The sequence below is a fragment of the Carassius auratus genome, unplaced genomic scaffold (assembly GCF_003368295.1).
Source record: "Carassius auratus strain Wakin unplaced genomic scaffold, ASM336829v1 scaf_tig00000492, whole genome shotgun sequence".
NCBI classification, from domain to species: Eukaryota; Metazoa; Chordata; class Actinopteri; order Cypriniformes; family Cyprinidae; genus Carassius; species Carassius auratus.
In genome coordinates this window covers 8,144-35,531 of record NW_020523304.1, presented here as the reverse complement: position 1 = coordinate 35,531, position 27,388 = coordinate 8,144, and the positions used below count along the sequence as shown (strand labels likewise).

Here is a 27,388-nt window from a genome sequence, read left to right as displayed (position 1 = left end):
TCACGTTAAAAAAGTTAACAGCTTAAGTAATTTGTGGATTTATGCTTATTGGAGACGTGAACCGTTTCAAACGATTCAGTTCGATTTGGTGAACTGGTTCAACCGGTTCACTAAGAAGAACCGGTTAAATTGAACGATTCGTTCACGAATCGGCCATCACTATTTCAAATACAAAGGAGTAACGGCTCCTTTCCTCAAAGAAACAACCGCTGCGCAAGGTGAGTAAAGGCTCCAAAATAAATACACAAGATTTATTATTTGTATACTGATTCATACACTGACACATTAAACTGTATGTTTTTTTTATTAAAATGTTTTGTTTTAACCATTAATTTACAGTTTTTTTCAGTCGCTAACAAGCATTTGTCCAAGCAGTTGTCACATTTTCAAAACTCTAAACACAATTAGCACAGCATCTATCTATTGTGGCCATACCATTTACACATTTCATGTCGTTTTCACACAATATGGAGTCATTAAATACATTTCCACAATGCTTACATATTCTGAACAGACAAGCTATACCTCCCAACAAAATTATGGATCGTTTTTGTAGTATTTACAAATGTTAACACACAACATCCCACAATAGCAAAAACAATGTTCCAAACCTTAGATACAGTATAAAAACCTCTGCTTCTGCAATGATATCAGTTCAAAAACAATATATCTTAGCTGATTTATGTTGTGTAAATTGGGCCAACCACAACTGATTCCAATCTGGCTTAGACTCAATGGCAGGGCTTATTTTTTAGACAATAAACTTATACAATAAAAGGAGGACTTTGAAGAGTGATGTTTTTGGAAACAGAAACAGAAAAAGAGAAACACTGTAATGTATGAACGAGGAAGAATAAGAGCAAGGGGCCCAGGGAGAAGAGCAGGAGCAGTGAGTGGAGCAGGAGCAGTGAGAGATGCAGTGAGAGGAGCATGAGCAGTGAGAGATGCAGTGAGAGGAGCAGGAGCAGTGATAGATGCAGTGAGAGGAGCAGGAGAAGTGAGAGGAGCAGGAGCAGTTAGAGGAGCAGGAGCAGTGAGAGGAGCAGTGAGAGGAGCAGGAGCAGTGAGAGGAGCAGGAGCAGTGAGAGGAGCAGTGAGAGGAGCAGGAGCAGTGAGAGGAGCAGTGAGAGGAGCAGGAGCAGTGAGAGGAGCAGTGAGAGGAGCATGAGCAGTGAGAGATGCAGTGAGAGGAGCAGGAGCAGTGATAGATGCAGTGAGAGGAGCAGGAGAAGTGAGAGGAGCAGGAGCAGTTAGAGGAGCAGGAGCAGTGAGAGGAGCAGTGAGAGGAGCAGGAGCAGTGAGAGGAGAAGGAGCAGTGAGAGGAGCAGGAGCAGTGAGAGGAGCAGTGAGAGGAGCAGGAGCAGTGAGAGGAGCAGTGAGAGGAGCAGGAGCAGTGAGAGGAGCAGTGAGAGGAGCAGTGAGAGGAGCAGGAGCAGTGAGAGGAGCAGGAGCAGTGAGAGGAGCAGGAGCAGTGAGAGGAGCAGTGAGAGGAGCAGGAGCAGTGAGAGGAGCAGGAGCAGTGAGAGGAGCAGGAGCAGTGAGAGGAGCAGTGAGAGGAGCAGGAGCAGTGAGAGGAGCAGTGAGAGGAGCAGGAGCAGTGAGAGGAGCAGTGAGAGGAGCAGGAGCAGTGAGAGGAGCAGGAGCAGTGAGAGGAGCAGGAGAAGTGAGAGGAGCAGGAGCAGTGAGAGGAAAAGTGAGAGGAGCAGGAGAAGTGAGAGGAGCAGGAGCAGTGAGAGGAGCAGGAGCAGTGAGAGGAGCAGTGAGAAGAGCAGTGAGAGGAGCAGGAGCAGTGAGAGGAGCAGGTGCAGTGAGATGAGCAGTGAGAGGAGCAGTGAGAGGAGCAGTGAGAGGAGCAGGAGCAGTGAGAGGAGCAGGAGCAGTGAGATGAGCAGTGAGAGGAGCAGTGAGAGGAGCAGGAGCAGTGAGAGGAGCAGTGAGAGGAGCAGGAGCAGTGAGAGGAGCAGTGAGAGGAGCAGGAGAAGTGAGAGGAGCAGGAGATGTGAGAGGAGCAGCGAGAGGAGCAGGAGCAGTGAGAGGAGCAGTGAGAGGAGCAGTAAGAGGAGCAGGAGCAGTGAGAGGAGCAGGAGAAGTGAGAGGAGCAGGAGCAGTGAGAGGAGCAGGAGCAGTGAGAGGAGCAGCGAGAAGAGCAGTGAGAGGAGCAGTGAGAGGAGCAGGAGCAGTGAGAGGAGCAGGTGCAGTGAGAGGAGCAGTGAGAGGAGCAGTGAGAGGAGCAGGAGCAGTGAGATGAGCAGGAGCAGTGAGAGGAGCAGTGAGAGGAGCAGGAGCAGTGAGAGGAGCAGGAGCAGTGAGAGGAGCAGGAGCAGTGAGAGGAGCAGTGAGAGGAGCAGGAGCAGTGAGAGGAGCAGTGAGAGCAGCAGGAGCAGTGAGAGGAGCAGTGAGAGGAGCAGGAGAAGTGAGATGAGCAGGAGAAGTGAGATGAGCAGGAGCAGTGAGAGGAGCAGTGAGAGCAGCAGGAGCAGTGAGAGATTGTTTTTATTTTAACCCCCCCCCCCCCCCCTTTTTTTATCTGGGCTTTTTGATGTTGTTGTTTTATGTTCAGAATGCTCTTATGTGTTTCATTGATATTTTGTTCACTGTAAGCAATACTGTCGAGCCTGTTCTGTTCTATCATACCGTGTTTCTACTGTACTGCCTCCTGCAGTAAACAGTAAAGGGAAAAATAGCTTTTTACTGGAATGCTTTTGAATGTGAACATTACTGTACATTTGGACATACAGTTCCAAACCAATAAATTTAGTGTAAAACAGTGAATTGCATGTTTTGCATGCAAATACCTGTAAAACTGAAACATAAAAGTCAATGCAGTTTTAGTAATGTCAACAATAGCCAGTATTTTGAAACCTGGTGTACTTTGATTGACTGTATGTACCTTGTGAGGTGAAAACAAGTGTTATTCTTTGACAGAATAATTTAATTTTGAGTCAGATTTCCAGTGTTTTGGTAAAGTTGGTGCGTGCAGATAAAGATGTGTTCTATTTTGAAATGAAGATTTAGTATATATTTAACAAAATGTGTTTTTGAGAAGAAAATTATCCATTTGGCCAATTGTGTTTTGTAGGTGTGAGTCTGTGTTAAGAGTTTAGAAAAAGTATCTGAAGTATGGTTAAGCGCTTGTTAGCGATTGAAAAAAACTGTAATAGCTGCGATGCTTACGAGTCTAATGCAATTTGTGGGACGAAATGGAGACTACAAACACAAGGTCACAAACAATAATTATTAGTTAGGTTTAACTTACACATGATGTTTATTGTTTACCTTTATTCATTGTAACTCTTTTCTTCAACTTTTCTAAATTATTGTTGTCTTTTACGTTTGTTAAATAGTTACACATCCATGTTGACGTACATGTAATCTTTGGCTATTTGCCTATTTTTAGAGTCATTTGCACATAACCTACATAAAACTGGTTTTTCAGTATGATCCAGTATGACTTCTCTAAAAATCTCAAAGGATTCACAGAGCAGCACTATGTAAGTATTTAATTATTTATTAGACATTGAAATAACTGAAATGGTGTTTCAGCTTGGCCTAATCCAAAATTATATATGACTGTGTACACTGTTACACTGAACTGAATTAAACAATAAAAAACTACCCTTCTTTTTATTCAGCGGTTAATAAAGAAATGTGTCTCTGTAGTGGACACCTGTAAGGCAGTGGACAGACAGCTGCTGATGTCTGATGCTGGCTGACAATAAACAGACCTCTCTGGACGTAACCCATATTTTGTAGGTGTAAATAAATTTTGCAGAGACACACCAGAAACCCTTCTAAAACATTCAATTATTTATAGTTTATTAACAGTTCTTTTTTTCTTTTCTCTTTTTTTATTGTTTCCAGAGTAATTCTAACATTGCCCTTCCTGTAACATGCTGTCCTGGACTGTATATGATGAGGTAAGTATGAGTTTGTCCATGTGTGTATACATATGTAGTGTACACACACAACTTATACACACATTGTGCACTTAATTAGCCCACAACCATTAATCAATGCACTAATATGACAAAATAATTCCTGTGGTGTTCCTCATTTTTAAGATAATTAAAAAAATACCTGTGCTAAACGAATAAATGTAAATATTTTGTTATTTAATTTTAAGTAAATCACTCTTTTTTTCAATGAACAGCCTACACATAATCTCAGAACAGCTGTGGTAATAACAGGAGCCCCATTTGGTGAGAGCAGCACTGCAGTCTTTCCTGATGGTGAGGAGCTTCTTGCTGATGAACCTGCCGACATGAGTTCACCTTACTATGAGTAACTGTGTTCTTTTCAAGATTATACAGAAAACCAATTAAAAGTACACTAAAGTGCACTGTTTTTCTGCTGTATCTGTTGGCCATTCAGGAGGAGACCATGGACCATTTGCATAAGACTGATGATGTGTTTCAGCGGCCATCAGCATCGTAAATCCTTACCATTTTTTATATTATGATTTTTTAAAAATTATGTGCATTAATAATGCTATACTTTGTATTATATCACATTTGTATCAAATTACAAAAAAGCTAATGCAAGGGTGTTTCAAATCCAGAGTCTTTGGGAGGAATGATAAATTTGACATTGTTCTCTCTTCTGACTGCTGTTATCAGTCTCTGTCAGATTTTTTCCTTTGATTGAAAGTTGTGAAAATGCTATCTTTAGAGTTTTTGTTTTGTTATTTGAGTAAATGAGAATGCAAAAATATATTTGTGATACTCTCCTATTCACTGCTCTCGAAGTTAACCCAACTATAAAAACTTCCGCTGCTGAGAAGCTGGTTTATTAAGCTATCTTGAGGCTTATCAATTTCTTAAAATGTCCTGTGATAATTCTTCCAATCAGTTTCCATAATTTAGAACAGGAAAGAAAATGTTACTATTAGTTGCATCGTGTCTAAAATTTAATTGAATTTATTAATTTAAATTGTATCATTGTTGCAGGTACATGAAATGTTTTTTAAAGTTCTAAGATAATTGAGTCACATTTATTTGTTTATAATTTTACCAAGGTGTAAATGTTTTTTTGTTGTTGTTATTTGTTTATAGCAATATTAACACTGATGTGTCCATGAATGGGATTGTGATGTGCAGTATTGACTATTTAAGGTGATTATGGATATTGTTGTTGCTTATCAATAAACTATGTTTTATATGCATTTGTTTTATTTTTTCAGTTTGTTTTTTTAAATCATAAAAAATGTCAATAGCAGGAAAAATAAATAAACTGGGGGAGGGGGGTTGGGGGTGAAGAACTGAAATTAGGGAAATGGTGCCTTGAAGCACCCCAGGTGGTTCCTGTCTATCCTAATAAAAGGGTTCCTCCAGGAACCATTGAAAGTTCCTCAGAGAACCACCCCCATTTAGAGCGGGGCCTAGAAGCTCTTCAGAGGGTTCCACCGGCGTGGCGAAGTGAAGAACCCCAAAAGGTGCCTCCAGGAACCTTTAGTTTTTATCATTGTTGCAGGTACATGAAATGTTTTTTAAAGTAAAAAAACCCTCGATGCCTGTGAAACGTTTCTCCCTCAAACAGCACGCTAACGTTACTTCTACACTACAGCTACACACTGCAGTATAAACAACATATCTGCATGTTCTCACATCTCGTCGTTCTTGTAAAATAATAATAAGTAAATAAATATCAAAATCACTTCGCTGAGAATGAAACACCAGTTACCAGCTTCCAAGGTGTTGAAAATATCCTCTGGCAATTAAAAAATTCGCGGCTTGCGCGCGCCGCGTGAGGAATCTTCCCCGTCGTCAAAGGTGAAAGGTCATCATGTGGGTCATCTTATTGATGGCTAAATTATTATTCAGAAATTTTACTAATATTTAGACTGGGCATAGGCAGGCATTCACAAAAGGGTACGTTTTTAAAAAAAAAAATTGAGAAAATTTTGCTTTGACAAAAGGGCACTTTGGGCACCAAGGTGCAAAGGGGCAGGTGCTCAAGCAAGAACGACGAGATGTGAGAACATGCAGATATGTTGTTTATACTGCAGTGTGTAGCTGTAGTGTAGAAGTAACGTTAGCGTGCTGTTTGAGGGAGAATCGTTTCACAGGCATCGAGGGCAGAGGCGTCATGCCCATTCAAAGATTTGTTAGCAAAGTGGATTTTAAATGCAGCTTCCAAATTCAATGCTAAATTAAAATCTGTGTTCGCTGGCTGGCGCTGAGCCACAGACAGACGCTTTCGTGTAACGCTTCATGATAACCAATCAGAAACGATTCTGTTGCGCAATCAGAGACGTGCAGAAGAGTCGTCACTGAAACGCGGTGTTTTGTTCATTTGCTCGCTGACTGAATTGTTTAGCGAATTCTCTCATCAGAAACAGCAAAAGTGCAGATGTGCATTATGTAATGTAAAGTGCTTCAGTGATTTTATTGGGAGTTTTTGAGAGTGCCTGAACTCTGGTTAGACTGAATGAAAATGTTCTTTGATAATGTAAATTTTCTTTACTCTCTGTAAAATGAAAGTGTTAAAATAAGTAACTTACAATATTGTTATTTAAATTTACATTAAATGCAAATTCAGTCATATTGAAAATATTATATGGCACTTAAGTAAAAAGTTGGGGTATTATGTGTAGTTAATAGATTACACTACTTTTCCATATATTGATTAAATAACAATCTATAAAGGTGCAAAACGGGTTTACTTACACATCTGAGAATCGAGATATTTCCTGATATATTAAGCATGTTTAGAATTGTTTTGAATAAAAAGGAAAAATAAATAAAACATAATCCTATATCAGTTATACAGTGCTTTCGTAGCATGACTTATACCCCCCAATGTGCCCCCTCATCATGAATGCATGACGCCCCTGATCGAGGGGTCTGGTCTTTTTATGGTATTTTTATATATATTATTATGTCTTTTATTATATTACAGTATTTCGTTTTTAACACGCAGAGTGCCTTAAAAGAATGATCATAACACTGGTAAGCCTTATTCAGATTTTCTCATTATCTGAATAATCATTATGAAAATAAAAACAATTCAGAAAGGAATTAAAATATAATTATATTTTAAATGTGACTCAAAATATATATTTTTTTCTACAATAGCAAAAGTGTTTACTACAGCAAGACCACTTTACCCTGTAAACTCAATAATATCTCTCTGGAAATAAATTTACAAATATCAATGTCAATATAAAATGAATAATATACCTGACCTGGCATCAAAGTGCAGTGTCAAGGAGATGAATAACACATGTAGTCTGTCATTTGTTAACATTGCAAAGGTGTTCAATTTTAGACAACAAGAACTACAACAGTAATAAAAATATGAATCACTATATTCCAGTGTATCAGTTGTTTAATGTTTTGTATCAATATTTAAGGTGGACTTATTGATTAGGTGCAAGAGTAGTAGTAATGGTTAAAATAATAGATTAATGCTGAAATAAATTGAGCCTTGTACCTAGATGGACAGAGAGTGGAAAGTATTAGATCAAATGAGTATATGGAGTTGGAGGGAGAAAAAGAGTGAAATGTAGAGGCACAAGTGACAGAAAGAGATCAGGTAACAAAAAGCCAGGAGACAGAGGCTGGTGAGAAAGAGGGAAATGTAGAGGCACAAGTGTTTTTTTAAAGTTTTTACTATAACCGCTGTTCTTAATTATTCTGTGGAACAGAGAAGAAAAAGGTATCCTTGTTGGGACAATTTAATACATTTCAGTTTCTAAACTGCATCACAGCATTTGCTGCCGTATCAATACATAATCATCCATATCGACACGTGAATCGACAAGGAATGCATCACAATATATTGCTGTATTGATATTTTGAACCGCGCTATTTAAACCTTGTTCCATGTGCCCCTTTTATAATTTGAGCACCTGTCCCTCCAAGGGTCTCTGCACGGCCCTGGTGAAAGGTCATCATGTGGGTCATCTTATTGATGGCTAAATTATTATTCAGAAATTTTACTAATATTTAGACTGGGCATAGGCAGGCATTCACAAAAGGGTACGTTTTCAAAAAAAAAAAAAATTGAGAAAATTTTGCTTTGACAAAAGGGCACTTTGGGCACCAAGGTGCAAAGGGGCAGGTGCTCAAGCACCCATCGCCCCCCCCCCCCCCCCCCCCCCTGCACGTGCCTGTTGAACAAAGATAATTAGACAAATAAATATTGAAGGACAAAGAGGAAGAAAAGTTGAGATGGCAAAAAGACTGAAAATGCCGCCCCTCCCAAAAAAAACATTTTTTTTTAAAGCAAATGTATTCAGTCACAGGAAATTCATTCCAACCTGCACACACCAGTCCAACATCACTGTCATGAGAACAGCTGTGTTTGTCTGATGGTGATGTTGGACAGAGGTGTATCTGAGACTCATTTCCTCTGCACTGAATCTCTTGTGTCCACATCTGAGCGTCTCCTTTGTCAAAAGCAGCTGCTCCCAGCACCTGTACAGGAGCCCCACAGTCCAGCTCTCTACACACAACCTCTGCATCCTGCTGGTCGAAGACAGCATCACACACTGACATCCACGTCTGATCATGAAGTATCTCTAACCTCCCAGAGCATCGAGAAACTCCAACCAATCTGACATCTGAAGAAAAAGAAAAATTGCTGAAACTTTATAAAAAGGTTACATTTGTTTTAAAATCAGGTAATGCTTTATGTACTGTATCACAACCTAACCCTAACCCTAACTAATTTCATTAAATAATCGCAGGATTGTTAATAAACCATGTAAATTATAATACTGAACCTTTAATTGCATACATAGCCCAATAAGCTTGCCACAGCATACCAGCAGAAGTAATGATTATGAATGTGTCAGGGAAAACAGTAAGGAGGTTGCATTAACATTTTATTAATTTATTGATAAACTAGTTCTTTGTTTTTGGTTTAAAAGATTAAATCTGCCACATTGACTCATCTTCGCAGTTGATAGCAGAGGAGCGGATCCAACAACGTGAATAATCCTGCCCACTCTAAAGCGGTTTAAAAACTGCAAATCGAGCCAAATCCATGCCATGCCGAGTTGTTCCAAGCACCATTAGCTACACCAGTCCGGTCTAGACTCGAGCAGTTTCTCAATATGTGTTTTTGCTGTACTTGTGTTCTTGTGGACTTGTGAAACGTCATCATTCATTCCTCAAGTACTGTTCCAATTCAAAGTTCACATCTAGCCAAGTACAGTTCAGATCCCCAGATGTTTTCTTGCTACACCCGTTTTATCAAGAATGAATCCAGAGGTGACTTTTGCGAATTTGAGGCAGCCAGGTATCCCAGAATGCATTTCGCACCAACCAGTGAGCATTAAGCGGAGGAGAAAACCTGCATAACTGTCAAAATATTACTGTTATTGTGTCATGAAATGCAGTTCTAAGAGTATTTCGGGGAAGAATGTTTGTTGTTTAAAACTATGTTTGAAAATATGCTTTGCTGATTACGGAGACGTGCGATCATGGGCGCTCAGTGCTCATGTATCCACCGAGAGCAGTCTTACCTCGGCTAGTCCTTCTAACATTTACCACTAGCTCTGATGTTTTCTGTAGTGGTTAAACAGGTAAAATTAATTTTGGGTAAATCTATCACAGTGCAAAGTGAAATTATTATATCGAACACAATAAATGTTTCACATTTTCAAAACGCGTTCTGAACTATCTCGATGACTGGCTCATTCTAGCCCAGTCGCGAACCGAGCTAGACCACCACAGATCCGAGCTCCTGAGCCAGGGTCAATTTTGCCAAGAGCTCACTGCCCCCCAGCCAACGCATTACGTTCCTGGGAGCGGTTTTCGACTCAGTCCATATGAGGGTGGTCATATCACCAGAGCCCGCTCTGGTACTTCAGCAGCTTCCCTTTCTTTCAGCAGATGGTAGCTGAAGCGCAGCAACTCTCATTGCCCAACTTATCGAAGGACAAAGATGTGCTTGCCCACGACTTGCCCAACATCCTTCTTTACACTTTTACCCCATTCGCTCTGATCCCTCAGGTCATCAGACGAGTCAGGGAAGACAGGCACAGATTCCTCCTGGTGGCCCCACTCTGGAGGGGCCAAGTTTGGTCCTCAAAGCTATTAAGGCTTTCCATGAAAGCCCCATTCGCTCTGATCCCTCAGGTCATCAGGCGAGTCAGGGAAGACAGGCACAGATTCCTCCTGGTGGCCCAACTCTGGAGGGGCCAAGTTTGGTCCTCAGAGCTATTAAGGCTTTCCATGGAAGCCCCATGGCCAATGCCCCTGAGGCGGGAACCTCCTCTCTCAGGCAAACAGGACAATCCGCATCCGCAGCCAGAACTCTGGGCTCTGCACGTCTGGTCCCTCGATGGGAGCCTCTAAGCCTCCCCGGGGACGTGCTACACACCATTGCCCAGGCGAGAGCCCCGTCTACAAGACGCCTGTACGCCCAGAAATGGTCAGTCTTCATTGACTGGTGCTCAGCACGAAACGAAGACCCTGTTGAGTGTGAGGTATCTCAGATACTGTCACTTCTCCAAGAGCTTCTAGACAAGGGTCAAACCCCTTCCATGCTCAAGGTGTACGTAACAGCCATCACAGCATTTCATGCTCCTATCGCTGGCCAATCAGTGGGTTGAAACAGCCTCATTGTGCATTTCCTGAGAGGTTCTAGGCTGTTGAAACACCCGTGTCCCCTCACTGTTCCCACTTGGGACCTTCATATGGTCCTTGGAGCACTCAAAGGACCTCCCTTTGAGCCACTGCAGTCAGCTGACCTTCTGCTCCTGATGCTCAAAACCACTCTGCTACTTGCTCTAGCATCGGTCAAGCGTGTTGGCGATTTGCAGGCCCTCTCGGTGAAACTCTGCCAAGTGAGGGCTTTGAGGATATACATTGAGCGGCCACAGCCGTTCTGGCAGTCTGACCACATTTTTGTCTGCTTTGGTGGCCAAACCAAGGGGTCTTCTGTCTCAAAGCAACGCCTCTCGCATTGGATAGTCGACCCTGTCACTCTATGCTACTCCTCTATGGGCCTTGAGTGCCCCATAGGAGTAAGAGCAAGAGTACTGCCTGGGGTCTTCCAGTCCGAAAGATATTCTTATGTTGCGAGCAACCATGTATTAAGTGGGATAATGTACATCCAGCCGGTTGTTCTCACAGAATAAACCCTGACAGCTGCTTCGCGTCGGGGTCCTGAAGACCCTGTTGGGGTATTTTTCTTTGAGAACAATCGACTGGATGTACATAATAAATTGTATAAGTATGATTTTTTGTTAGTTCATAAAACCTAATAATGATTACAAATTAACTTCGCTGTGTCATCATATATTAAATATATGTATATTTGATGCTTTTAAGAGTAAAGGCAGGTGGTGTATCACTGAGGACTGAAGCAGTTTACCTGAGCAGACGACTCCAGCATCTCCACTACGACCACAGCCTTGACTACCTTGTCCTAATGATCCACAGTTCTTCAATGAAGATTCTGATCCAATACACATGATAGCACTCATCCAGACTGATTCTGATCCTGATCCAAAATGAGCATCACCCAGAGCATCTACAGGTTCTCCACAGTCCAGCTCTCTACACACCACTGCAGCTTCAGCCAAATCCCAACCAACATCACACACTGTTCCCCACTGACCTCTGTGAAGAACCTCCACTCTACCAGCACAGCAACTGTTACCACCAACCAACCTCACATTCACAGAGTTTAAATATTAGAGTATACTAATATAGAGAATGACAGCTGAAGGACAGAAATCTTAAGTGTGGATTTTGATCCAGTACACATGACAGCATTCATCCAGACTGATCCTGATTGAAAATGAGCACCATACAGAGCATCTACAGGTTCTCCACAGTTCAGCTCTCTACACACCACTGCAGCATCAGCCAAATCCCAGCCATCACCACACACTGTTCCCCACTGACCTCTGTGATAAACCTCCACTCTACCAGCACAAGGACTGTGACCACCAACCAACCTCACATTCAGACGGTCTAAATATTGAAAAGAAAGAATGAGGGATTAAGAGACATTCAAAATAAAAAAATACATTAAAAGGATCAAAAGCACCTTCCATTAGCACCACCGGTAAGTAGAAAAAAATAAAATAAAAATAAATTTAAAAAAACCTTTGCTTTTTATTCTTTTATCCTTAAAAGCCTTTTGGCCTCTTTTAGCATTGAAAATATTATACAATTTTAAACTCCAACTTAACTAAAACTGACAACTAAAATACTCTATAAATTAATTAGTGTTTAAAATAAAAATCCACCTGCATTATATATCCATTAATACATTCTTAAGTTCATCTTGGTCATTAGGAGAACTGCCTGTTTCACGGGCCAAAATTATTTAGTCATTCATCACCATACGAAAAGACCAGTGAATAGAGTAATTGTGTGTTGCAAAGGCTGTTGAGGCACAAAGATCAGAAGTGGCTACATAAGAAAATAGATCATTAATTTAGAATGACCATTTCCACTATCATGGAAAAATTTAAAAGTTTGGATCCACTGAAAATGTTAACAAGGATGTCACAATGGATAGCCATATCTACTGTTCTAGTCACAAAACCCATAAAAAAAACCTTAGAAAATTCATTAATGTCTTTCAATTATTATAATTAAAGTTTACATTTATGTGAATATTTTGATAGAAAGACCAAGAGGGGAAAAAAATCACATCCTGTTTTTCTCATATTTACCAAAAACACCCAAATTAATGGAGAATAATTTAGATGTTTTAATCATTATCTAGACATTTTAATTCACATTGGAACCTGCACACACTAGTCCAACGATGTATTCAGGTGAACAGTTGTGTTTGTGTGATGATGTTGGACAGAGGTGAATCTGAGACTCATTTCCTCTGCACTGAATCTCTTGTGTCCACATCTGAGCGTCTCCTTTGTCAAACGCAGCTGCTCCCAGCACCTGTACAGGAGCCCCACAGTCCAGCTCTCTACACACAACCTCTGCATCCTGCTGGTCAAAGACAGCGTCACACACTGACATCCACGTCTGATCATGAAGTATCTCTAACCTCCCAGAGCAGCGAGAACCTCCAACCAGCCTGACTTATGAAAGGACACAGATAATTTAAATAGTTAACAATATAATTATAGAATATATACTCTTTAGATTCAGATACAGAGGTTACAAGAAACAACTCTAAAACATGTTTAGAAACAAATTGCTGATAATTTAATAAATTGTAAAGAAAAATGTTTCATCATAAATATAGAAGTAGGTTTCTTATTACTTGAACAGAAATCAATTTAGAAAGAAAAATGTTTTGTAATACCGACCAACGACCAAGCAAATAAATAAATAAAATATAGTTGCAAGCAGCGATTACCAGGGTTAAACACTTAATGGCCTTCGTGGCTTCTATGCTGTCAGGGGTCTCAGCCAAAGTGAAATGTATGGCTAACACCAGAATCATCCATAATGGAGAATATGAGATTCATACACAAATGAAAAGGTTTAACTATATAACTTAAGACACACACTATTACTTAATATAGCCTAAGCATGCTTACACACAGACACAGATTATGTTGTAGATACAGATATTTTAAATAATTTACAGGTAATAAAAAGCTGACTGGAACTTTCCAGTTTATAAAATTTTTCAGGTTTAAATTTAATCAGAATGTGGCATAATTGTTAAAACTGATATGTCTTTTTAAATGAAGTGGTAAACTTTGACTTAATGTGATTAAATGTAATAATAATGATTTTTAACTATCTGAACATTAGTACCCAAGTCAAACCTGAGAAAAGAACTGTTTAAATGATAGAATGAGCCAATGAGTGATTCTTTGCTGCTATCTAGTGTTAGCATAGACATTAGGGGTATGATCCATCGATACGGATCAATCCACAGATTAAATGTATAACGACACGATGCATTGATGCCACACGTAAAATATCGATATCTGTAGTTTAAACACAGGCACCTTATTTTAAAACTATCCACATTTTCACCAGTGTCCGTCTATGCATATTGCTAACGCTTGCATTCTCATTCAAAATCAAGTGTTGGGATGATAAGGTTTTATGAAGGGCGAGCTTAAAAGAAGATAGTTGACGGAATTGTCGAGTGCTTGAGCTAAGTTTTCAACGTGTAGTGACACGAGCACACTTCCAAAGCTCATGCATACAAACAGATGCATCAACAGCACATAAATACCTAATTGAGATCTCTTCCGCTTTTTTGTGCATGGATAAACAAATACAGACCAAATTAAATTAACATGCATCTTGGCAAATATCCTAGTAAACAGAGTTGTTTAGGCCCATGTCTCAACGTAAACATTTGAATCTGAGGGGAAACAAATGAATATATTGGATACAGATATTGGATCTGTGCTTTCGTTCTTAAATTCTTCATTCTGAAGTGAAAGCTACTGTGCCCATAGTAGCAGCCAAAAAAAGTCTAAAAGTTTTAACAAGTTTATTTTTGATTTTTTTTTTCCCTACACTAATGTATTTTTTTCCCTTCAACTCAAGTACCTTGTTTGTGTTGTTACCTAATGAGGATTTACATTATTTTACACATTGTATATTTTAGCACAGAAATCTTTAAGTCATATCTTAAGATTATTGATCTTGTGTGTGACTTAACAGTTTTTTTTTTTTGTTGTTGTTGTCTTTATTATTAAAAAAGGGAAAAATGTGTAGGCCTATTTTTTTTTTTTATTATTGTGAATGTCCCACTTTACTGATTTTTTTTTTCTTTTTCTTTTTAATTATCTAAAAAGATTAGAACTGTGAACAATTTTCAGTGATGAAATTTGTCATTTGTAACCGCTCACCTGAACAGATGACTCCAGCATCTTTACTATGATCACAATTATTTTTACCCCATGCTGATGACCCACAGTTCTTCAGTGTAGTTTCTGATCCAGTACACATGACAGTATTCACCCAGATTGGCCCTGATCCCGGTCCAAAATGCGCATCACCCAGAGCATCTACAGGTTCTCCACAGTCCAGCTCTCGACACACCACTGCAGCATCAGCCAAATCCCAGCCATCACCACACACTGTTCCCCACTTACTATTATGAATTAACTCCACTCTACCAGCACAGCGACATGGTCACATTCACATGGTCTGTTGAACAACAGTTGAATAAAACACGAAGTATAAAAGGCAATGAACAAAACTGAACAGTTAGACATCATTCAGCAGCATCATAATAAAATTGCTTAAAAATGTTTGAATTAAGATTATTTCTCTCCTTGACCCAATGTACAAACCCACCAGCAATGATGACTTTTACCAAAATCATCAGCATTAAACAGCTCTCCATCATCTCCTCCTGCTTGACCCAGTATTCCACCAGCCTAGAACGCAGCACAAGTTTCTCCTCTGCTGCGTCAAACACACTGAAGAAACTGGCTCCTATCAGCCCCCTAAAGAAAAGAGCAAGCTTCAAAACTTTCCAATCAAGTTCATCATTACCATATAAGACAGATCAGAGGAAATCATCAAACGCAAACAGTGACAAATCAGAGGAGGCATTTCGGATTATCACCATAACATATAGCAAAAGAACGTCAGAGCTGAAAAGGATGAGGACGACTCCTCCATATATAGACACACTTCACTGAGTGTGCACACACACACATCTGCCAGAGGCAAAAATAGTAACACATCATGCAGGAGACATTAAAGATTTCAGAGAAAGGAAGCACTCCGGGACAAATTTGCAACACTTTTTTACCTATTCTGGCATCATAATTATTATTATAACTGTCCATTCAACTTTAATATTTATTGTCAGAAAAATAGCACAAAAATCAATATCTTACTGTAAATAAACCGTTTTCATTTATTTATACAGAACATGGGCTTGTTTGTTGAATGTAGCAATGTGTTACTCAACCACAAGATGGCAACAAAATATATTTATTCTAATTACGGGCTGCAAGGTGCATTTTATACTGCAATGCAATAGTCTTCAAATAGATGGCAGCAAAACATTTATTACAGAAAGGATCTGATAAGGGTCTTGTCCTTGCGTTTAGACAGGAGGGAGCTTCTTGATGTTGAACACTTACTGGAACAGAAACCGGTCATTTTTTTCTCATAATAATGACTCTCAATGACATTATTTATTGTCAAACAGACATTTTATTGTGGTAAAACGTTTTGTTAAAAGCCTGAAATCAGACAAAGCATCGTAATAGTGCTCCATTATAGATTGAGATCTGAGTGATGGGAGATACTGAGAATTGAAGTTCTATTAACAACCACTGTAGGTAACAAACTGTTGATTTATCAACAATAAATTAAGATTAGGCATTTTAAATATCAGCATAATGACAACCTCAACTCCTTTGTCACTACAAAAGAAAATGAAAATGTGATTCAGTTGGGGGGTGGGGGGGGGATAACCACTGAAATACAACATGGTCAGTGTTTTCAGAAGAATACAATCCAGCAGGATGCAAACACCATCTCTCCTGTGTTTGTGCACTTTACTATTCTTTTACACTTTTAGGGATCTTTAGTGTCCAAAGCAAACTTTCACAGAGGCTCCATCTTCCTTCCCTACCTCCAGACTAGTTCAAGTATGAACCTGTTCCAGCAATATCTCTCAATAAGCACTGAATCAGCACACAGCTCCAATCGGATCAGAAGTATCAGCAGAGGTTTCAGCAGCAGATCACGTGCCAGAGGTTCGCAGACCCTGTTTCTGCATGACGTTCCAGAGTTTGTGGAGGTTGGACTGTGTGATGAGGTCGTCTGGTTTGAGCTGCAGCGCACGGAGGTAGTTGCTCTCAGCTTCCTTCAGCTTCCCATTAAGATGGAGGATCGCCCCGAGATTCATCAGAGCAGCTGGATGCTGGGAAATCAAGAAACAGATAATTAGGATGAGGATGGCTAAAGAATTAGGTTTTGGTATTCCTAAACAGTAGAGGCAACAAGTATGATGAAAGACAGTACTTTAATCTTAAATAATAGCTATAGAAGGTGCTTACATCAGGTCTTAAATCAGCTGCCTTCCCATAATACCTTTCAGCTGCCTCATTCAGACTGGCTTGTCTGTGGACAAACACACATTAAGTTAACAACAAAAAGTGTTTGACTATATAAAATCACTCTGTGTATCTATTTGGCAAGTAGCTGTGGAAGATGAAACAAGTGGAGTTCACCCGCAAACCACCTGAAACTAAAACTGTGCAGATGTTTTTGAGAGACACACACCTGAGCATATGAGCAGCGCTGAACACCACGTCAAACTCTGAACTGTCCAGCTCTGCAGCTTTCTGAGCCATCGCTGCCGCCTCTCCCAGACGAGACTCTTCCAACAGAAACTGACCTGACAGACAAGAAGAAAGAAAGAGGAGCTCACAGGATCGAAAACAACTCAAACACAGCAGGCCAGAAGCCCACAGGTCGAACAGACAGAGATCAGAGCAGATACACAGCGCAAGCTTCCAAGAACACACCGAGACAAAGAAAGGAAGAGTGGAGGATGAAGCACATGAGGCACAGTGAACTTCAGTATATAAAATGAGTATATCAGTATATAAAAATAATTACAGTTCTAATAAATAATCATAATATATTACAATGTGTAATATTCTTAAAAGATTTACATAAATTCTATATAATAACAGTAATAATAATAAAAAGGAAAAAACGATTTAATAATAATAATAATAATACATTTTATTAAAAATATAAAAGGTGAAATATTTAAAGACACTATTAAATTAAATTTCAAATATATTTGAGCACTGTATCAAACAAATTAGAAGTGAAGCAAATCAATCAGAAAGCAAATCAGATTGTACCGTAATGCATGTAGCAGTTTCCTCTAGCAGGATCCAGCTCTATTGCCTTCAGGAAGTAATGCTCTGCTTCAGACTTCTGTCCCTGTGGAGAAATTAAGAAATAATTACACCTGCACCCAGCATTATTAATGAAGGGACACAATCATAACCAAACCCTTTAAATCTGTGCTATATATGATGCTAGACGTTATCAAAGTGTGGGAAAGTATACCTTTTTTATGGTTAGTACGCTTTCTAATAAAGTACACTTTCTTTATGGTTCAGTGCTGATTGCTTCCATGTTGGTGTTACCTTTGCATATGTTCTTGTCATAAGCAGTGAGGTTATATTATGCTTAATTCACTGAATGGTTCTGTGGCAAACACTTTTGATAAGAGTCTAAAGAAGTACTTTGGAAAGCTGTAGCATGTAGCCACGGTTCCTGAAAAGCATTCAACTACATCCAAGAACGTTTATCAAATGTACAGACCTATAAGTCAAGGTTTCAAAAAGCACTAAATGGCTTCAGATTTGAATCCAAAAGGGTAAATACAAAACAAGCTATTGTTTTAGCCTCATCCTGTACTTTAATCTAGCAACTAAAGCATTAAATTAGCTTTAGAGGTTTTCAGGGACATATTTTCAATAGAAGTTCAAAACCAGGCTGGACAGAAAAGTAAACCAGAACAGTAAATGTTTGAATCGTTCAAGTACAACATGCCATAACTTCAGTCAATTTGTCTGATGCTGTCCTGACCGTTTGACACAGAGTAACCCGGCTAATACACTGCAGTTCCTCGACAGCTGGTCAAAAGTTCACCAGTAAGATGTTTTCAATAAGAAAGAGAGTAATTACATTAAGCACGGTGCCTGAGGGATAATAACTGGTTTTAAGCTGTTTATTAAACGGACAGACCGGTGAGGGGAATTTAAAGCGAGCAAACAGGTTTGAGGCAACAGTCTGGACTCTTGACCAGCCGTGCCGGGACACAAACCTAAATCAGATTAGAGGAAGGATGTGAGATATCCCGTCCTGGGGGGACGCAGCTGCTCGACCTTTCTTCATCACCCCTCTCCATTTACATCATAGTGGTCAGAGAGGAAAATAGAAAATATCACAAGCGACTGGACGACTGTTATATTGTATGCAGACAGACATCAAAGCGATGCTGGTGTCTGAGAGACAATTTTGTGTTAATGTTCCCCTCAAGGACAAAGCAATTAAAAGGAACCTCAGCATTAAGAGGCTCATGAAGGGTCTTCTGTGACTCAAATTATTTTAATAACCAGGTATCTGTGGACTCTTCTTTCCACTTGGTCTCCCCTTTTCAAGTTTGAAATGAAAGCTGAATTTATTTAATATTTAATTATGCTTTCACAAATCCATTTAGCTTCAGGTTTTTACATTCATATTGAAAATGTAATAGCAGTGACAGTGCCTAAAATAGATCAGAAAAGCCTGAGACCACAAGTAAAAATGCTTCTATTTTCCCGAAACATGAATATAAAAGTACAAATAATAAATAATGATTGGCTTAACCATTGCAATTTTAAGTGCAAGTAAATAAATAAATACATTTTAGGTTTAAATGTTACTTTTTAATTGCAGATTTTCAATGCGGTCTCATACTTTTATACACCACCACTATATGTTTGATCTTCCACATGTTATTCACAATGACCGTTTGACAGCACAAAAACACGAAGGGTTAATAATGCACTTGTCAGCTTGACTCACCATGGCAGACAGCAGTTTTCCATAGGTCAGGTGGGCAGGAATATGGTCAGGTTTGGCCTTCAGAGACTCTCTGTACCAATGCCTTGCCTCCTCTAGATTATTCAGCCTCATATATGCCTCACCTGTGGGCCAAGGTCAGAAGGACGTGTAAAATTACGTAGAATTTTTTGCACTCCATGCCATCAAATCAAATGCAGAGACAAGCAAGTCATGGGATGAGTTTGAGAAGTTATGGATGGCTTTTGCAACACCAGGGTCCTGTGTTTTACTCCCTACGAAACATGTTAATAAAATTTACACTTTGAATGGACTCTGAAGTTACTTTGGATAAAAGCATCTGCCAAACAAATAAATGTAAACTCATCATATCTCATGACAATAGATCAGTAACACAAGAGGACATTTATGTATCAGATTCCAGTAGCATCTCCAGATGTGAAGGAAAGGAGTAGTAGTAGTAGGAAAAAAAAATCACTGGAGATGCCATCTACTGTATACATTAGATTAATAGAGACTTGTCATTGCACTTACATATTATTGCTCTTTTGTTGGTTTTGATTGCTTATATTGTCCTCATTTGTATGTAGCTTTAGATAAAAGCATCTGCTAAAATGACTAAATGTAAATGCAAATAATTTATTTAGAGTGTCATGTAAGTGTTTTTGAATCTCAGATAAAAACATCTGAATGTACTGAGAAATAATCACTGACCCATCATATTGTACAAACTCTGTGGCGCAAACTGTCGTGGCATTTTCTGCACAGCCTCTTTATACATGGACAGCGACTCCTGAGGACGACAAATAAAAACAAACAGTCATAATGTGATAACGAGAACTGTTAATTAAAAACAACCATGGAACAATTCAAACAAGAACATAACTGCATCCATCTAAACTAATAATGAATGCATATACAGATGAGTACTGTACCTCGTGCTGGCCCTGCTCATGAAGCAGTTTGCCGAGGTTGTACAAGCAGCTGGTGACGGAGCTCTTGTGGGCATGAGGGTCCTTCAGGTTCTCATCGGGGATGTCAGCGCAAGTGTGAAAGGTGCGTTTGGCCTCTTCGATATTCCCCTGGGAGACCAGGATGATGCCCACATTCAAGTATGCAGCTGTGAAAGAGGACGAAAGGGAGAAGTAATTAAAAACAGACTTTTTTTTTTGTCAAAATGGTGAAACTAAAGATCTGAACTCACAGGCCAGAGTCGGTCTGCTCCCGATGGCCAGTTTGTAGTAATGCAGAGCCTCTGAGAATCGCTCGCTCTCCTGTAGCAGCAAACCACTGAGTGAAATAAAGCACACATTGCTTTTGAGCTTGAGAGATGATATGCGAAGTAAGAGGTTGTTGCAAGGACAAGAATGTGGAGAAACACTAAGGTCTCTGCTCCTCTCCAGGGTTAATGAATGTTAGAGGTGTCTCACGAGTCTGCAAATAAGAACTAATGAAATCCCGTCACATGCACAAGCCCAGAGTGAGAGATAGAGCAAACACTTTCACTGCTCCTCAACCTCCCACTCTCGTTTTCTGAATGCCAAGTATGACTCTTAACTAGACTTTGCAATTTTGGAGGCAACCTTAAAAAATATTAAATGCTCTGTAGTGTTGAGCAATGAGCAATATTATGGCACATATCCATAATTGTGTACATCTGCTCATGTCTGCTGCCCTGTATGCCATATTAATGTGATTACGGCAGTTGCCATGGAAAACTGGCTCAGATAAAGTGCTGTACGACCTTGAGAAAACCCACACCACAAATACTGTCCTGTGAATACAGTAAGAGAGCTGTGCATTCTACCATGCAAAATAATTTGCATATTTCTGGTCAAAAAAAACAACAACAAGACTTAAGTGCAAGCTAAATAAGTATTTATCAGCATTTTTGTATACATTTTTTTCACAAAATAAAAAAAGTTCAGAACAGAGTAACACAAACTCAAGTATCTGAATACTTTATATAACATTATGCATGAATGACAATGCATTCAATAATAAAACATAAACTATTATTGGTACCTATTATATTTATATATTTATTTTTTAATAAAGCCAACACAAGCAAAAAAACTTTTGATAAAAAAAATTAAAAAAATCTTCTGGTTGTCAAACATTTTCATGATTAACGTGATACATCCAATAAAAATCACCTTAATCAAAAATCACCATTGCCAGAAAAAGACCAAAGATCAAGTTAATTCTGAAAAAAAGGGTTATTATCATTTGTTTTCAGAACCCATTTGGTTTGATATTTTTATTCATTTATTTTATTTATATATATATACAACCTCATTCTGACATTTTAAGTGTGATATAGTGGCAAAAAACATGTCTGTGTTTGTGTACTCACAGGTTGTAGAGCATATCTGCCATATTTCCACGGTAATAAAGAGCATTTCTATACGCGCTCTCTGCCTCGGCCATCTTTCCCTTGTTCTTCAGAACATTACCCAGGTTACCCCAAGCTAAGAGAAACAGACAAAAGAAATTTCACTAGTATTTACTTTGTCAGTACTATCATATCTGATTGCAAAAGCCCAGCTCTCCAAGCTCACCTTTAGCAGGGTTTACAGCAATGCCAGACCTGTACAGCATCTCCTCGCTCTGCCAGTCCTGGTTCCTCCTCACAGTCTTCAGGCTGTAGAGAAGCAGCAGACCTGCAGCACAGCCCAGCAGGAACACTCTGGAGCGTCTCGACCTGCAGCGAACAAACATGCTCCTCAACCCTACGGTCACGAGGAGACAGAAGCCCATACTGGGGATGTACAGCACCCTCTCGGCCACCACAAAGCCCACGTAGAAGAACATATTAGTGGCTGGAATGAAGGGCAAAACCAGCAGTCCGAGGGAAAAGACCACCACACTCTCTGTGGCTGGAAGAGATTTTTGAGGTGCTTTGGGTGGTTTATGATATCCATTTTTTGGGGGGGAGTTTGAGTCCCTGTAGTGATTGTCATCATGATTATGACTGTATCCATTAGTTGCAGACTTTCCATTGCTCAAATGTGATTTTCCATTGGTGTCACTGATTTTAGAGGACTGCAGCGATGGGTTTCTCAAGCCAAACCATGATAGAAGAGCAAATCCTAAGTAAAACAAAACTGACTGAAGGTTCCGCCAATCAGTGATGGATCTGAGCAGAGGAATTGCATCCATTGACCAATCAAAGCTGAGTTTGTCAGGGCAGAGTAGGAGCCAGGCATTGACAGCTGGCAGGTACAGGAAAGTGAGTGCTCTGGTTAGGAAGTGAGGCGAGTCGGCTGCAGGGTTGTCAGAGTTGGAGAAGTTTGGAGGCTTGTTGCCCATCCAGTAAAACCGAACTGCCAGAAGAATCATCCCCCAACCAACAAGCCATGCGAGACTGACCAGCAAGCTCATGTTCTTCCCCTAGAAATGAAGAGAATGAAATGCATCTGTTGAGACACTTTGAATTGGTCCAGTAACAACATTTAACAGTGGACATAGTTTTGCAACAGGAGAAATTACATTTTTTTAGTCATGAAAAATCCCACATCTCACATGATGTATTGTGTTTAACTGCATTAAGAGATTGAAAAAACAATGGTGGAAATAACATTAAGATTTTAAAAAACTATGTGGTGAATATAATTTTAATTTCTATTATTTTTTTTAAATAAAAACGGAATTGTTTTATTTTACATCTCTATATTTTTTTATCAGCTTTAAATGATAGTAAGGACTTGGATTTTCTGATTTCAGATAAAGTTTGGGTTGGGGAAAGTAAAGGAAAGGAAAGGAAAGGAAAGGAAAGGAAAGGAATGGATAAAGGAAAAAGGAAAGGAAGGGAAAGGAAAGGAAAGGAAAGGAAAGGAAAGGAAAGGAAAGGAAAGGAAAGGAAAGGAAAGGAAAGGAAAGGAAAGGAAAGGAAAGGAAAGGAAAGGAAAGGAAAAAGGAAAGCAATGGAAATGAAAAAGGAAAGGAATGGATAAAGGAAAGGAAAGGAAAGGAAAGGAAAGGCACTCCTTTGCATTTCTACTATATACTACATCCTGCATACTGAACAGTTCTTTGAGTGTAAAATTGAAAAATCTTTTCTTATATAAATGGTTCTTTGGGCACAGCATGACAATTGACAGAGTGCACACTGGAGAAGCTGAGCTCAAAGACCAGGGAAATTAGATGCCACAAATATCGATTCCTTTATTTCACACACAACGGGCCAGAAACTTATGGACTAAAGCCACAATAGATCCTCTGCTCCCACTGAGCGTGACACTTCAATCTATGGTTCAGGGTTGAAATAAATGAACACTCTTTCATCACCTGTTTTTGTTCCCGCTCTTTTTTTACTAAACTGTGAAAATCAATCTTAGATTGGAGATGACAAAGACCTTATCAACGGAGATGTGAAAGAAAGTCACTAGACCAATAGCAATTTTCCTGCAGGATAATATTCTTCTCTGCTTATAAAAGTTAGTAACTAAAATAAAAAGAATGCATAAAACACACAGAATAACCTCTGCATTTAGTGCAAAATCCAAACAGGAATAGCCAGGGCGTTGGAGGACATTGATGAACTGAACTCATTACACTGCAGAGGACAAAGGAAGTGCTTGTTTTAGCTGCTGCTAATTACGCCACTCGTGACGAAGGTTGTGGGTTTGCAGCTTTCTCTATTGGGACACTGCCCAAATTCAATCAGGATCTTTCAGTTTTTTAACATCAAGAAAAAGGTAGGAGCATCAACAACAGCAGACCTACTACATTCTGAGTAACATCAATATATATAACACCTCAGACAGTTCATGCATCTAAAAGTCATTACACACCAGAAATGAACTGTATTCAAGGATGTGTGAGATCCATAGCATCATTTCACAGCTGAATTTCCTGTCACAGCAAAAACGATGCCACATTAATCAAACTGTTGACTGTTATTTGCAAATCTTTCCACTTGAGACAAATGAGTCAAAATATTGTGCGTAAAAGTGGAATTATTTTTTAAAAGCGACTACGAAGAATTCCTTGTGAAGCTTGAAAGATTCATATACCTTGCTAATCAGTCTTTCGACTTTTTGCATTTCCCCCTTAAAAGTTCAATAATCAAATTAGCATTTTCTTTTTCTTTTTTTCTGGAATAAGACAGGTTGGCTGCTGGTGTGGAGGTCCTGCACTAAACCAGCAGCCATGTGCTATTCAGAAAAAGGGCAGAACGCATTCCAGACAATCAACAGAGCCTTATCTCATCTCCGTCCGATTAGAGAGCAAATGGGATGAAAAATTGCCCTCTATCTGCATTGTGCACTCATATGGCTGAACCTCAAAACTAATCTACAGCGTATTGTTTTAGACTCATACCGCATTCTGCTCAAATCAAAGCAATATCATATATTAGGGGTGTTTGTAGCCTCTGGAATATCAATGAGGGCACCCTATCTGTTTTCATTACCCTGATACGCATTCATTACCGCGTGAATTTAAAGTCTAAGACGCGTGGCATTAAATATGCAAAGTCAGAGCTTCGCTGTTCAAAAACCATTTCAGAAGATCCTGTGGGATCTTTTATTGTTGACCGTTCCTTCTGAATTTAATGAGGCCCCTCTGAAGCACTGAAAGCCAATGAGCCAATTTTACACCATGGGACTAAGAGTAAACGAGAAAGTACTTTGATAAAGAGAAAGAGGGGAAGTGAGGGCATGGTTTCCTTTCCTCTCTACTCTTCCTCCTCATCCTCCTTTCTCTCCCTCTGTTTGCGTTCCCATGCGCTCGTGGCCGTCTGGAGGGTTTGTAATCTCTCCCTGTCGCCCCTCTCGTGCACCTCGTGATTACAAGCAAGAAAAGCTGGAGACATGGGCAGAGAGGCCACGATAAAGAGCCCAGATGTGCAGCGGGGTTGGCATCTGTGTACAGAGTCTGGACTGGTAAGATTACCCTTGTATTATTGTCTGGAGACGGGTGGAGGAGAGCTGTAAAAATCCCCATTTATTATAATATTGATAAAAATGGACATTTAAAGATTAGCTTTGTATATTGTACAGAACACATCATGAGTTTAAGTGTGATAATTCTGACAGAATCATTGCACATCTACATGGCATTTGCCATAATGCAATGCTTAATATCTGTCTGTTTAATAGGGTAACATTAACAGGATGAAACACAGTAAAATACTCCGTTATATAAAAATGTCAATAAGTAAAAGCCATTTTGACAGTTCCTTTATTTTACAAGACATTATATTCAAGAACATTAGTAATAGGTAAAGTATTATTATAATTATTAATATTTTGTAATATAGTATTTTTTAAATACTATTTTCTTCCAGTTTTATTTACATTTTATGTTTTTATTTATTGCTAACTAGTACTTTCAGCACTTTACATTGAAATTATATCAGTAAGATACCAAGACAACATTGTAACTTTCTTTTTCTTTTAATTTGTATTTTTATATTTTATTTTATTTCAATTAAAAAAAATTGAAAACATGTTAATAACCTTGAGTCATAGTGATTTCACTTTTTTTTTATTTTTATGCACCTACAAGCCTAAAGGTCTGTAATCATAATCAACAGTTTTATTATAACATTACACTAAAAAATTAAAGACCAACTCATTTTCTAAGAAATCTGGGTAATTTTCTTGCATTACAAACATGCATTTTCCAAGACAGGTAGGAACTTTGAGCATAAGCTGAAATAAACTGAAACTAGACTCTGGATTTATATCAGTTATATATATAAAATTATATTTTATAAGTTTCAGGATCTGGTTTTGTTACACCTCATTGTTTCTGTTGCATTGTTGCTTGGACCTAAGGCTGATTCACACAATGCGAATCAGTTCTCACCTTCATCACCATCATTACCGCTTGCCGGAGTCTCAGACGACGCACAACACAGAGATCATAAACGGCTGAGACGGCCAGAACAGTGACTCCCTGCTCCTTCCACAGTAAAGCAGCCGCAGCAGCACCCAAACTCCCAGCAAGCCACAGCGCTGTCCGCCATTCAACCCTGGCCCTGAGACGGCAGTACTGGCCATAACAGATCAGGGACAACAAGAAGCAAAAAGCTGCACCCACATCTGCTCGCCCCACCACCCCAGCTACCGCTTCAGTGTGTACGGGATGAGAGGCGAAGAGCAGACCCGCCAAAAGGCTCCACGGTCCTCCGCCCAGCAGGGGGCGACAGAATGCAGTGAAGAGCGCAGTGACGCAGCAGTGCAGGCCCACATTGACCAGGTGGTAGCCCCTGGGGTCCAAGCCGCCCAGGGCATAATTGAGGCGGAAAGAGAGAGTGCAGAGAGGGCGGAAAGACTTGTGGCTGCCGCTGTGGGTGAGTAGAGTGCCCCAGAAGTCATCGTACAGGATGTTCGTCCATGGAGTGTCTGGTAGGAGGTCTTGGTTGGTTTTGATTGCTCGGCTAAAGAATATGGAAAGAAGAAAAAAAAGGTAACATACAGTTAATAGGTGCCATACTGCATAAAAAGACATTTAGAACATGAACACTATAAAAGTTGCATAAACCTTGTGTTTACAATAGGGCTGTGCAATTAATTGCATGCGATTGATTCATCTGCGATTATGAACACGATATTGCCTAGCTTGCAAGTGAACTACGGCTAAGAGCCACTCCATCTGAAAGCAGGTGATGGCGATTTATAAAATAATTTAAAATAAAAAAAATACATTTTAAATTATTTTATAAAGTATAACAATAAATAAAGTCTGTTCTAATGCAGCTTTGCAGTAAATTTTAATAGCACCTGTGATCTCATTGTATTTCACAGTGTTTTAAATAAAGCCATCACTATCCTGCTGTCCCTGCAGTGACAGTAGCACAATACATGCACTTTCTTAATGTATTCATCCGTTTAATGTATTCTTTTCATTTGTGATTGGCAATGATGTGGGAGTGGAGCTGATTTGAATATTTAAATTACAATGATCTCTGAAGG

General features: G+C 39.4%; 1 protein-coding gene and 1 long non-coding RNA gene across 2 annotated transcripts; one reads left to right on the top strand and one right to left on the bottom strand.

Moving 5' to 3' along the window:
• The first annotated feature begins 3,577 nt into the window (after positions 1-3,577).
• On the top strand, positions 3,578-4,749 carry LOC113069021 (uncharacterized). Its single transcript, XR_003279644.1, has 3 exons — positions 3,578-3,917; positions 4,151-4,229; positions 4,372-4,749. It is a non-coding gene; the product is annotated as an uncharacterized LOC113069021 (long non-coding RNA).
• Positions 4,750-16,059: 11,310 nt separating this feature from the next.
• On the bottom strand, positions 16,060-26,924 carry LOC113069028 (transmembrane and TPR repeat-containing protein 2-like). The gene is made up of 11 exons (XM_026242006.1): positions 26,280-26,924; positions 22,025-22,856; positions 21,820-21,934; positions 20,668-20,753; positions 20,399-20,583; positions 20,178-20,256; positions 19,467-19,588; positions 17,750-17,831; positions 17,157-17,271; positions 16,931-16,994; positions 16,060-16,794 (listed from the first exon to the last, which is right to left on the bottom strand). Exons 1-11 carry the CDS (start codon positions 26,922-26,924, stop codon positions 16,615-16,617), a joined length of 2,505 nt encoding a protein of 834 aa, XP_026097791.1. The 3' UTR covers positions 16,060-16,614.
• Positions 26,925-27,388: the final 464 nt, after the last annotated feature.

What these genes read in the sequence shown, in the direction of transcription:
- LOC113069028 (XM_026242006.1), bottom strand. Translation starts at nt 26,924, where the DNA reads ATGTCTTTTTATGCAGTATGGCACCTATTAACTGTATGTTACCTTTTT. An exon ending in GAGTTTGTACAATATGATGG is followed by an intron (nt 19,589 to 20,177) that starts GTCAGTGATTAT and finishes CTTGGCCCACAG; the next exon opens with GTGAGGCATATATGAGGCTG. An exon ending in CAGCTGATTTAAGACCTGAT is followed by an intron (nt 16,795 to 16,930) that starts GTAAGCACCTTC and finishes TTGATTTCCCAG; the next exon opens with CATCCAGCTGCTCTGATGAA.